At 40.4% G+C, this 13,452-nt stretch overlaps 2 protein-coding genes across 2 annotated transcripts; one reads left to right on the top strand and one right to left on the bottom strand.

The window, feature by feature from the left end:
• Positions 1-265: 265 nt before the first annotated feature.
• LOC146707254 (uncharacterized) lies at positions 266-3,771 on the bottom strand. Its single transcript, XM_085460845.1, has 2 exons — positions 2,868-3,771; positions 266-1,401 (listed from the first exon to the last, which is right to left on the bottom strand). The coding sequence occupies exons 1-2, from the start codon at positions 2,917-2,919 to the stop codon at positions 266-268; spliced, it is 1,188 nt and encodes a 395-aa protein (XP_085316971.1). The 5' UTR covers positions 2,920-3,771.
• Positions 3,772-4,369: 598 nt separating this feature from the next.
• LOC146707253 (zinc finger BED domain-containing protein 4-like) lies at positions 4,370-11,958 on the top strand. Its single transcript, XM_085458573.1, has 5 exons — positions 4,370-5,841; positions 5,987-6,303; positions 6,422-6,571; positions 11,495-11,555; positions 11,626-11,958. The coding sequence occupies exons 1-5, from the start codon at positions 4,913-4,915 to the stop codon at positions 11,828-11,830; spliced, it is 1,662 nt and encodes a 553-aa protein (XP_085314699.1). The 5' UTR covers positions 4,370-4,912; the 3' UTR covers positions 11,831-11,958.
• The last annotated feature ends 1,494 nt before the right edge of the window (positions 11,959-13,452 follow it).

The raw sequence follows: 13,452 nt of genomic DNA, 5'->3' as shown, positions 1-13,452 counted from the left end.
CTCCCGTTTTTCACTTGGTCATCCATCCTTCTCATCGGGTTGGTTGGGGTAAGGCTGTCTTCTGGGTGGGGTGTTTGCTCCATCTTGGACGTAACTGGAAGTAATAACAACTAAAAAACGACCTTTAATTCACAATGTAATATTAATATTAATGTCACATATCAAGAAAAAATAGAAATACATTTCACATGTGCGAGTCACATGTTCATATATCTGTAAAAACAAAAACACAAAGGCAAAGTTTAAAAACACGTTCTAACATAAACTAATCAGAGTCACTGTCATCCATGGAAAGGTTAAAAGGCCTCTCCCAGAAACGTCTGACTCCAAAACTACCTGAGGATGTTGAAGGGGCATCAAACTGGTCACTCACCTTGCACCTCTTTGCACTTACCTCTTCGGTGCAGATGTCTTCTCTGCTTCTCTTTTCTGAGGAAGGAGCAGCAGAGAGATCAGCTGAGGAAGCAGATGACAGAGCAGCTGAGAAAGGAGCAGCAGAGGGAGCGGCTGAGGAAGGAGCAGCAGAGGGAGCAGCAGAGGGAGCAGCTGAGGAAGGAGCAGCAGAGGGAGCAGCTGAGGAAGGAGCAGCAGAGGGAGCAGCTGAGGAAGGAGCAGCAGAGGGAGCAGCTGAGGAAGGAGCAGCAGAGGGAGCAGCTGAGGAAGAAGCAGCAGAGGGAGCAGCTGAGGAAGGAGCAGCAGAGGGAGCAGCTGAGGAAGGAGCAGCAGAGGGAGCAGCTGGGGGAGGAGCAGCAGAGGGAGCAGCTGGGGGAGGAGCAGCTGGGGGAGGAGCAGCTGGCGGATCACCAACCTGGGCAACAACTCGAGGGAAGAATGGGGCATTGGCCTGGCCGAAAGGCGGCATGGCGATGGGGGCAGCACCTGGAGCAATAGGACGTTGCCAATCGTGCCAAAACGGCTCTGGAGGGTGCTCCCGGATGAGAGGGGAATCATCTCTCTCATCCATGGTGTCATACCCAGAGTCATCGCTAAGCCAATCCCCCCACTCTTCTGAGTCGCTCCAGTCAGATGAATTGTCAGTCTGTTCACTCACCTCTTCATCGTCTATAGGTAGGTAGGGGGGGTACTCACCATACTCACCTTGCTGTTCACCGTCATCAGCATCTGGTGCTTCATGAGAAGAGGGTGAGGGTGAGAGAGGGATAAAATACCTACCATACTCACCTTGCTGTTCACTGTCATCAGCATCTGGTGCTTCATGAGATAAGGGTGAGGATGAGAGAGGGATAAAATACTCACCATACTCACCTTCGCTGATACGCTGGGTATCAGTGTCCTGAGCTTCACCAGAAGAGGTGGTGCTCTGGAGACTGTCATCCAGGATCCTGATGACTTCAGGAAGGCCTTCTTCTGCAGGGCGTTCAACCACATAGTCAAGACGCCCTGTGAGGAAACAATTTTTAAAATAACATTAGGAATGTAATAGACACCCAGTGTTAAAGCAACAGACCTACATCTGTTAGTTTGAGCAGAGGATGAGAGAAAAGCATTTTATGTCAGACTGAATGACACTTCTACTTGTTCAATCTTTAAGTGAAGTTTTTTAATAGAAGACCACCAAACCTCCACCAAGGCAGCTCACTCTGTGTACTTTTAAGGTGACACTATATTGACACTATATATGACACTGTATTTTGTGTACATTCAATTTGTTTTATTTGTTCTTTGTAAGCCTTTATGCAAACACTATGTTGGAATAGGTAATGGATAATAGGTATTGATTTGTAAATAGCCGGACATGAGTAACTTATTATATAAATATACTACAGTACATTTATAACTAACCATGCAGCTCATTCTCCTGTTTTATTTACAATTCACGATGTCACACATTTTGAAAAAAGCTCATAGGTAAATATGTGGATGCAAACCATAATGTAACATTTAGACCACATGTACCAATCGCATGTCCTAAGTATAAAAAAAAACAAAACACATATATATATATATATATATATATATATATATATATATATATATATATATATATATATATATATATATATATATATATATATATATATATATGTTTTTTATATTTGTTTTTTTTTATTTGTTTTTTTTTTTAATAAAAACACAACCTCCTTGGCAAGAGTAAAAATTGCACACACAAAGCTCTGCAGGTATGTCTGAAAATGATGGTCAAGTGAAAAACAAACAAACAGAAACTCTTAACCCAGAATCCACATTTTTAGAAATGTGCACAAGGACTGTATCTGCCATAAGGACAGATACATCTAATCTGTGGTAAACATGCTATCCCTGTGTAAATATCCCTGTGTACAATATCTCTCTCTGCTATCTAATAAGGTTAAAAGCATTACCGTAACAGAAGATAGGTCTTAATGCCATTATTACTACTGTTTTCATATCCTTTTGATATTATTTTATTTGCATTTTTTTATCTTTGTGTTTTGCAGCAGAGAAAAAATATAGTTTATGTCAATAAAGCCTTTGATCCGGAGAAGAAAAGGATGTCAGGAGGGGACCTGGATCTGTGTGTTTACGCCTGCGTGTTCTGACCCGTGACATCTTGAAGATGCCGTTACCACAGAAACTGATTTTTGGGCATTTTACAAATTTTAGTCCATTAAGCTATTTTTAACCATTTCATTTTAAAGAAAAGTGTCAAATTTGAAGCCTTCAAGTCAAAGTAACACCTTTTTTTCATATTCATACACCAGTCGTTAATAATTTCTACACCTCTCCCGGAAAATTTTAAACATACAAACAATTTACGGGAAACAGACTTGAAATACACATATTTGATCACGTTAAAACTTGATATTCACACTGGAACTTGTTAAATTATTACAGTAATTTACATTTAAAGAAATTTTCACACTTACCTGCAGCGAAGTCCAGGTGACAGTCGAGGAGTCCGGGTCCACGGCGAGCCATCTTCAAACTTGAAAAACAAAAACAAGTACAAACGATGAAGTACTTGTTCTGCTCTCAAGTTATATCCGCTTTTAGTGAAATAGTTTGCAAAACTTAGCTTTCCACAGGCTGAGGTTGGAGCAGGTCGAAACAAGTCCACGAGCAAGTGTAAACGGAGGTTTGGAACCTTGTGCAGCATTTATATACCCTCGGCGGCCATGGTTACGGTTGTCAACGTGTACACGTGCACGGGATAGAACTATCCGGTTGTTCAGTCTGACCTCACTAGCCGTGTCTGGGTCTAAACTCCGCTGCAGGTCCATATATCAAACGATCACTATGGCATTACTGAGAGTTGAAAAACTGTCTAAAGTCTTTCATTTTTAATAAAATGATCAGCGTTCTGCTCTACCAGGTGTAACAATTGAGTTTAACATCCAGGCATCCATGAAAACGGAATTTATGACATTTAACAGAGTTAGAAGTTAGCAGGGAGTTAGCTCGCTAGCTTCTATCTAAATACAATATAGCATGTCCTGACTGCAGGTTTTGGAAACAAATTCAAACGTACAGCTCTGCTATCACTTCCAGCATAAATGAAGACAGAAAACTAAACAGCAGTGACGTTTGTAGGGTTACTGAAGTTGGGCTAGCTGGTATATAATGATGTGCTACGTGACCGCTAGCGACACAGCTATGTTAGCATAATATAAACAAGCTAACTTTTTTCCACTCGATAAAAGTTAATGTGAGTGTTCTCGGTGGTCAGGAACAAATGTAATCGCATGGCAGGATGCTGTAAAAGGACCAAACTTCAGCCAGGAGAACAACTGAGATAATCCATCCACAATACGAGGTTAGTCATTCATATACTGCTGCATGGGCTGGGCTGTAGTTACATCCTAAGGTTTTAAAAACTGAGCTTAAATAAATGATTAGCGGTAATAAAAGCCGAGGGAGGTCAACAGGGATCACTGACTGTTTTAGGAGCTTTTTGAGATCAAATAGAAGAAAATACATAACATTAAACATGTTAACAATACAAAAGCCATATTAAACGCAGACTACTTTAGACCCGGAAGTACGATTCGTGTGTCATCACTGAACAGCTAAATTCGTAGGAATGTTTTAGCTTATTATTTGGATAACCACCGTCATTACAATAAATAAAATTTGTAGTCATTTAAAACACACAGGCCTACAATCAGCTGGCCTATATAAAAAATAAAAACAAAACTTGAACACAGTGCTGAGCTGCATCTCAAATTAATCTTCCAGCTCTCAGCTGACATGTACCAGAGCCCGATTGATGGATCAGTTGATCAGGATCATTGGCCTGATATAGGTCTATCATAGTGACGTGGCTCTTAATCAGTAGGGTTACATGTTTCCCGATATGATATATTTTTCAAAGAACATAATGTGGATTGATTTTATTTGTTAGCTGTATGGGCAGCATTTTTGTGTATGTGATCCCTTTTCTTAAATTACATTTGCTATATACACATATTTTGCTCTCTTAGTATTTTTAGAACCTGACTAATACTGAAAACTTTAGGGTGATACTGATAAAAAGGAGTTAAAAATTTAGATACTGATACATTGGTCGATACTCTTTTTACAGATAGTATACAGATTACAGAACTTAGAATGTATACAGAAATTCATGTTTTTTGCAATGATCGTTCAAAATTGGTTTATAAATAAATACAGCAATATATCTGCAAGATTTGACCAAATTCACCACTCTTTTATACTATGCTAAACAATCAAAGATTAGCTCATGTCTAGTTGAATGATGTTTTAAAAATGTGTTTTCCTGTAGTGTTAATCACAGTGATGTTATGAAGTAATGTATGAACCTGACGTATGATAATATTTATCTCTACAGAGGAAACATCCATCGAAGATTGAGCAGTACAATATCACTGTGGCATCAACATCTCGTCAGCGAAAGACCACAGCCACACCAAACAAGCTCTCAGCAAATACACAAGCCAAGTTACCAGACCTGATGTTGAGAGCTGCAAACAAACATGTTCCACAAGCAACTGTTGACATGCTTGTCATCAATTTCATATGTGAGGGTCTACAGCCATTTGCAGTGGTAGAACAGCCATCTTTCAAAGAATTGGTTACCACATTACAACCTCAAGCCAAAGTCATCTCCAGACCCACTGTCTGTGCCAGAATCTGTGAAGCTGCTGATCACATGAAGATGACTTTGGTTGCAGCATTGGATAAAGTCAAATTGGTTGCTACCACTACTGATTGTTGGTCAGCTCATCAGAAAAGTTACCTTGGAGTCACATGCCATTGGATAGAGGAAGAGTCCCTGGAAAGAAGATCTGCAGCACCAGCATGCAAAAGATTGAGAGGGTCTCACACATTTGACATGCTTGCTGGTGCGCTTGATGATATCCATTGCCAATACAAGATTAGAGGCAAAGTTGTAAGAACCACAACTGATAGTGGATCCAACTTTGTCAAGGCCTTCCACATGTTTGGGGCACAAAATGATGCAGATGAAGCTGAAGATGAAGCAGACCCAGAAACTATTGACCTGACTGACCATATTGACTACCATGAGGCAAGTGCAATTCTTGATGAAGACTCTGGTTTGGAGTATCAACTCCCGCCTCATCAGCGATGTGCATGTCACCTGCTAAACCTTGTGGCAACATCTGATGCTGCCCTAGCAGAGAGCATGAATGAAACCTACAAGAGGCTCTCCCGTGCAACCTTTGCAAAATGCCAGGCCATTTGGAACAAAACTCATTTGGCTAATGAAGTGGTAGAGGACAAGTGTGAACTACAGATCATTCGTCACAATGCAACAAAGTGGAATTCAGCCAACCTTGCCATTGAAAGGATAATACGCATCATTGATGAGAAGGGGGAAAATGCCATCAGGAGCATTTGTGAGGAGTTCAAGGTGAAAGTGTGAGTAAAATTGGACACCTACCAATATGGTTGCAAATTTTGTGAATTTTCCTTAATGGATGGTTAAAAACGTGAGCAGACTCTTAATATTAAATCAGAAGATCCCTATTATAGTCATGGTGGGTTTTGTTGTTGTGTCTTACAGGTTGAGTCCTGCAGAAGTTGCATTCCTTAGGGAGTACTGTACCACCATGAAGCCACTGGTGAAAGCTTCAAACATTCTTCAGTCTGAGTCCACTTCCTTTATGGGATGGCTCCTGCCAGTAATCCAACAACTACTGTCCAAACTTAGCAGGCTGGAGACATCAAGCAAGACATGCGTGCCACTCATCAGAGCCCTGCAAAATGGCCTTCAAAAGCGTTTTGGAGCGATGATGGAGGATCCAGAGTTGGCTGCAGCTGCAGTCCTCTTATCCAAGTTCAAGACTTCCTGGACTGACAGAGCAGATGTAACAGAGGCTGGTAAGGATTCATGTGATCCCATTTTTGTGTATTTTTACATTTGAACAGATGCTTAAGTGAGTATTTCACCTAATACATTGTAAGTTATTGATGGTCTGTCCTGAATACTAAACAACAGAGCATGAGAGTGAGGATCAGCAAAGAGAGTCATCTGATGAAGATGAATTCTTCTCCAGACCAATCTCCAGAAGGCTCCAAAGTGCAGTTGAGCTTGATGGTTACCTTGCTTGTGCCACAGACACCATGGAGCTGCTGCACTCCTTCTCAGGTATCAAAAACCTCTCTCTTAAACTGAACACAGCTCTGCCTGCTTTTCTCTTGTTTGTTTATCACACATTTCGAGCCAGAAAGAGGAAACCAGCGGTGGTCGCTCTAAACAACAACAGCAGGTTAAAGCTTGATCAGCTGCTGTTAGAATTAATTTAATATTGCTTTCTAGTATCAGCTGATGTTGGCTGGAGCCACAGCTGTAACAGCTGCTGGTCATTGATATCGGTTTGGATATGTGGTGAGAGGGAAACGTGAAGATGAAACCAGCAGATGTCCTTACTGAATCATCAGAGCTGAACAGGTGATGGAGAAACAGGTTTACCTTTTAGGTGACATGAATGAGTTGAAGGGAAGTTATGAACTGTTTCTAAGAGACAAATAACATCAGGATCCTTTTCTACTGACAGCTGGTAACTGTGCAGGGACGGGTCTAGCAAAGTTTTGCAAGGGGACAGGTAACCATATACATGCACTGTTCATACAGGGAGTGCAGAATTATTAGGCAAGTTGTATTTTTGAGGAATAATTTTATTATTGAACAACAACCATGTTCTCAATGAACCCAAAAAACTCATTAATATCAAAGCTGAATGTTTTTGGAAGTAGTTTTTAGTTTGTTTTTAGTTTTAGCTATTTTAGGGGGATATCTGTGTGTGCAGGTGACTATTACTGTGCATAATTATTAGGCAACTTAACAAAAAACAAATATATACCCATTTCAATTATTTATTTTTACCAGTGAAACCAATATAACATTTCCACATTCACAAATATACATTTCTGACATTCAAAAACAAAACAAAAACAAATCAGCGACCAATATAGCCACCTTTCTTTGCAAGGACACTCAAAAGCCTGCCATCCATGGATTCTGTCAGTGTTTTGATCTGTTCACCATCAACATTGCGTGCAGCAGCACCCACGGCCTCCCAGACACTGTTCAGAGAGGTGTACTGTTTTCCCTCCTTGTAAATCTCACATTTGATGATGGACCACAGGTTCTCAATGGGGTTCAGATCAGGTGAACAAGGTGGCCATGTCATTAGTTTTTCTTCTTTTATACCCTTTCTTGCCAGCCACGCTGTGGAGTACTTGGACGCGTGTGATGGAGCATTGTCCTGCATGAAAATCATGTTTTTCTTGAAGGATGCAGACTTCTTCCTGCACCACTGCTTGAAGAAGGTGTCTTCCAGAAACTGGCAGTAGGACTGGGAGTTGAGCTTGACTCCATCCTCAACCCGAAAAGGCCCCACAAGCTCATCTTTGATGATACCAGCCCAAACCAGTACTCCACCTCCACCTTGCTGGCGTTTGAGTCGGACTGGAGCTCTCTGCCCTTTACCAATCCAGCCACGGGCCCATCCATCTGGCCCATCAAGACTCACTCTCATTTCATCAGTCCATAAAACCTTAGAAAAACCAGTCTTGAGATATTTCTTGGCCCAGTCTTGACGTTTCAGCTTGTGTGTCTTGTTCAGTGGTGGTCGTCTTTCAGCCTTTCTTACCTTGGCCATGTCTCTGAGTATTGCACACCTTGTGCTTTTGAGCACTCCAGTGATGTTGCAGCTCTGAAATATGGCCAAACTGGTGGCAAGTGGCATCTTGGCAGCTGCACGCTTGACTTTTCTCAGTTCATGGGCAGTTATTTTGCGCCTTGGTTTTTCCACACGCTTCTTGCGACCCTGTTGACTATTTTGAATGAAACGCTTGATTGTTCGATGATCACGCTTCAGAAGCTTTGCAATTTTGAGACTGCTGCATCCCTCTGCAAGATATCTCACCATTTTTGACTTTTCTGAGCCTGTCAAGTCCTTCTTTTGACCCATTTTGCCAAAGGAAAGGACGTTGCCTAATAATTATGCACACCTGATATAGGGTGTTGATGTCATTAGACCACACCCCTTCTCATTACAGAGATTCACATCACCTAATATGCTTAATTGGTAGTAGGCTTTCGAGCCTATACAGCTTGGAGTAAGACAACATGCATGAAGAGGATGATGTGGACAAAATACTCATTTGCCTAATAATTCTGCACTCCCTGTAAGATTGGGGAAACCTGCAGTCAGCTGAGACTGAAGAAGTCAATTGGATGAGTGACGAAACGTTTTTCCCACAAAACGTAAAGTCCAGATGAACAGAATCAACTTTTGGAGATACTATATAGCTCATGCTAACATCACATCTTCACATTTTTCTTTTTAGAGGTAACAATAACTTTGCATTCTCGCTACTCAGCATGCTCTAAAACAGGTATATGTTAGCAATGACAACATTTAACAAATGTTTTTAAAATTCTAGCCGTGCTAATTAGCCTTAGGATTGGTTGAGGTCTGTGAAAGCCTTTGGAACAAAATCAGTCTTGTAAAGCTCACTATTTTCCAGCTGAGCCTATAGCACATTTGTTAAAGTCAGTCCGGATTGTACAGCTTCTAATCAGAAACAATTAAAGTTTGTTTCTTTTTTTCTGCTCATCAATCTTTTTCTGTAACCAGGATACCTGGAAAGTCTTAAATAACTCATGTTAAAATGTTGCAGTGCTGTAGAGTGGGGTCATGTTAACAATCCATTCAAACTTGTGGTCTTCGAGGTCAACTTTAAGATTTATTGGTTGAAAATTGACAAAAAGCTTTAGAACTTAGAAACTATCATTCCTACAACTGTGCTGTGTATATGTCACAACATATAGCAGGAACCTATAAAGGTAACTGACCTTTGACCTCTCCTTTAAGAAGGTACATGTAATGTCCACAGTGATTAGACATACTTAATAAAACAGTGTGGGGCACAGAGTATTGTTGTGCATCAGTGTGGAACATGTCAGTAACACTGAGGGTTACACACACTTTGCCAGGTACACCTGTTCACCTGCTCGTTAAACACAAATGTCTAGTGAACCAATCAGACGTCAGCAAATTAAAGTATTTTAGCATACAGACATGTTCATGATGACCTGCTGAAGGTCAAAGCAAGTATCAGAATGGGGGAAAGAGATTGCGTGGTTGTTGGTGCCAGATGGGCTGGTCTGAGTATTTCAGAAACTGCTCATCCAATGAGCTCACAAAATTACCTCCACAGTTTACAGACTGTAGTGGCAATCCAACCAGCAAAAGGCCACCTGAGGGAATTTGAGGTATTTCCAACTCATCCTGGTGATGAGGTCAAACACAACCAGTACTTTTAACATTTTATCAATTATTTACCAATTTAAAAAACAACTTGTGGTAACTTATTTTTTAATTTTGCTGCAGACAAGTTGAATGAATGCTTACTGGATCTAGAACACCATTTAGATCATAACAGCTCCTGATCAGGATGAATTTCATTTTCAAATCAAATTTCATGTCGCAGTTTCACAATTTTGTAACATATTATTTCAAAGCTTGCTTATGGGCTTGTTTTGGAGCAGACCAACAGTCAGGCTCGTCTTCACCCTTACTGTCAGACTCTGAATTGATGGTTCCGCTATATCTCACCTGGCTGAGTGGGGACACATGTACTAAACGTTAGAGTTCCCACTGCAGGAGCTTGGGTTTGAGTCTGCCCTCGACCGTTTCCTGTGTGCCATACCGCCTCACTCTCTCCCCACCTTCCTGCCTCATGTTCTGAAATCTCTTCCTCTCCATCATCTTTGAGTTTCTTTGAGTGGAGCTTCTTTTGCAGCTGTGACAAAATATAGAACGGTTTCTGCAACCAGGGGAGTAAAATGTGCTGCAGTGTGAGGGCGCACAGGTGTAGGTGTGGAATTTTACATATAAATATTATAGTTTACTTCATGCACAAGAAATGTAAACATTTAATCTAACCCACTTTTCATCAACTACATAACCTTTATTGAAGAGTACATTCATAAATTGTGTGTATCACACACACAAACACACATCCACTAAACTCTCTCGTTTTATATCTCTCCCTCTCTCTGGTGAATGATGGAAGTTTGGTGGACTGTGTGGTTTGTCTGGCTGAAAGTTGTGTTTTTTTTATGTGTGGTGTGTTGTGAGGCTGATGATGAGTTAGTGTAATTGTGTATGGTGTTGTTAGTGTAGTTTATGTGGCGTTAGTGGTTTTTCCTGGATGCAGAGCAGGTCAGTATGCCGTGGACTTTTACACCACCATGTTAGGGATGGAGTAAAGTAACAAAGCTTGCGTGGAGAAGCTGCTGCAGGGGCTTCCTCAGCTGAGCTCTGAGGACAGAGCTGTCCTGGATGCTAACTTTTCTTTGGAGGAGATTAGTGCTGCTGCTGGTCAGCTGGCTCCTGCACAGGGTGGGCTGCCTGCAGACTTCTGTAAAAGACTGTTACTGGCATCGAGTCATCGTGTGGGGCTCTCTCTTCTCCCTAAAAAACAGAGATTTGTCTCTGCTTAGAAATGGAGACGTGGCTCTGTTATGCACAGATTACTAACTTCCTTCAAAGGTACTGGCCACCAGGCCGAAACACTTTGTGAAATGAATCACTCACAGAGATCAGTCGTACTGTGTACCACACAGCTCTAATGTGAACAAGAGTTTTCTCATGAGAGACTTGGTAGTTATTTGTAAATTTCACAGTTTGATGTTGGAATAATTTCTTTAGATTAAGAGAAAGTGTTTGATAGGACTGACAATCTTTTTTGTTTTTCCATTATGAGAAGTTTTGCTTTTTGGAGGTGGATTTTTGTCACTTTTGGGGCTGTTGTATCAGGCGGCTTTCTGTTTTGTAAAAGTGGATGATGGGCTGAGCTGCCCAGTGTAAGTTTGGAGAGGATCTAACTGGAATGTCCTGTTTCTGGAATATATATTGATATTGGTATATTTGTTAGAAATGTAATCTTTGTTGAATGTTTTAAGAGATAAATAAGCAAAGTTATCTGGATTTATGTTGCCAGGTTTATGTCGGAGGCCTCTGCTGGTGTTGTCATTGTTTTTCTGTTTTCATTACAGATCAGAGTGATGTGGACTTTCTCAAAAGATGTTTAGATTTGTATGAGAACCTTCAGCAAAGGTGAGCTGGTGAAAAAATATGGTGTAACAGGTTTGTTGGTGGTCATATAGACTTTTTTTTTTTTTTTTAGGAAAAGAAGAGTCTCGGAGGTTGCCATGGAGACGGTCTGTGTCAGACTGTCTAAACCAAAAATGGATGCTGTACATACACTGATAAATGTCATTTCAGGAGTGGCCAGATTGAAATCCAGAGAAAACTATGCTAGAGGTGAAAGGTCAAACGTTGGTCATCATGTTGAGATTTTTTTAATACCACAGACTGACAAAGAAAAGTGAAATTTGTGAATTTTAAAGGTGCAAGATGTGCTGTGTTCAGTCGCAGGGCCTTGCCTTTTATTTCATTTGTCTTTGGTTTTTATTTGTGCTCTTGTAATTATTTTGTGATAAAACTTTTTCTATTTTGAGATCAAGATTCAAGTGGAAATCTTTGTGTGTCTGTCTCTCTCCCTTGGTTTCTGTAGAGGTACAGTGTGGGGGCGCCTGGATAAATGTTAAACAGAAGCTAGATGTAGTGTTCCTCCACTGTCCATTAAGGACATGAGGAAAAGAAATGGTCAAGAACAAAGTGTATGGTGTATTTATAAAAGAAAATGGCTTTTAAATTGTATACCAAAACCACCACCAGAAAGTCAACTACAACTTGTTACATAATCATCATGACTGTTGTATCAGTTTAACAGTTTATGGGTTGACTTCTTTCAGTTCATTCACTGTTTACATCATGAAGGAAAAAGAAGGCAACAGGCTGAGAAATGAAGCTGTTGTGTGTCTTTGTGGCCACACGGGGGCAGTGCTGCATAAATAGTAGAATCTCTTCCTGGACACTTTTTCTAGACCTCTTTTTAAATGACTAATAAAGACAACAACAAAATGAATTACATCAGGATCTGATATGGTTTTGTTTTTTTGTTGAGCTTTATTTATTTCAGAATGCCTAGAGTTTGTTTGTTTCCCATGTTTTGTGATACAGAACATCTCCTCTCAGACGGCTGTTGTCTCATAATGGGTCATTACCTGGTCTGATGGGGTGTTTGTTCCATTTATAAATCAAGCGATTGATTTGTAAAATGAGAGATGGCCTCTGACCTGCTGACTGGTGTCTGATCTTCTCTGCTCCCCTCAAATTTGACAACTACTCAGCTGATGTGATGGTGGACAGGAAGTCACTAAACCTGGGACTCTGGAAACACATTTCTAGGGATAGAAAAGTTAATGTAGATCGTTTCAGGAGATAAATACGAAATAATCGATTTGGTGATTATACTAATATAGTAAGAAAATAATGCATGAAAAAAAGATTTTTTATCTATACACTTAAGCAACGACCAGAGTCTTAGAATTGCACTTTCACCAGGTTTTACTTGACTGAACAACAGAACTTCTCTGTCTCCTTTATAAGGGGTCACATCCTGAGTTACACAATGAGTCTTTCAAATGTGTGCGATAACCCACTGCATGTGTAGTCGTGCTGAGACCGCGTGGTCTTACTTTTATTACCCCTTGATTCAGCTGTGACCTGCTTATCAAGTCTTTTTACAAGTACATCATAATTATCTGCTCTGTGCAGACATAAGTTGAGCAATGGTTTAACAAACTTTCCCATCAAAAACATGAAGGTTTAGCTTTAAGCTTATTTGTCCAAACAACAAAGGATAAACTGCCAGCACCTGGACTGAAACAGAACATAGTAGTGTTGGATGTAAGTAAAGGAAATACAAGTATAACTGTGACTATGGAACAAATCTCCTTCAATGTTAAACCTTAATGTTAACCTGATTGTGTTTATTAGAAAAATCAGCCATTACAGTGTCTGTGATTGCTTCACATAGTTAACTCTGGTTGTCTGTGGGTTTGTGTCAAACTTGGAGTGAACAAAAGCATAAAAACTGTGGAAGATG

The sequence above is a fragment of the Copadichromis virginalis genome, linkage group LG6 (genome assembly GCF_057382275.1).
Source record: "Copadichromis virginalis isolate Kocher_CV1m ecotype Utaka linkage group LG6, C_Virginalis_male_GT1.1, whole genome shotgun sequence".
Taxonomy (NCBI): Eukaryota; Metazoa; Chordata; class Actinopteri; order Cichliformes; family Cichlidae; genus Copadichromis; species Copadichromis virginalis.
The sequence above is the reverse complement of the archived record's forward strand: the minus strand, read 5'-3'. Positions and strand labels throughout refer to the sequence as shown.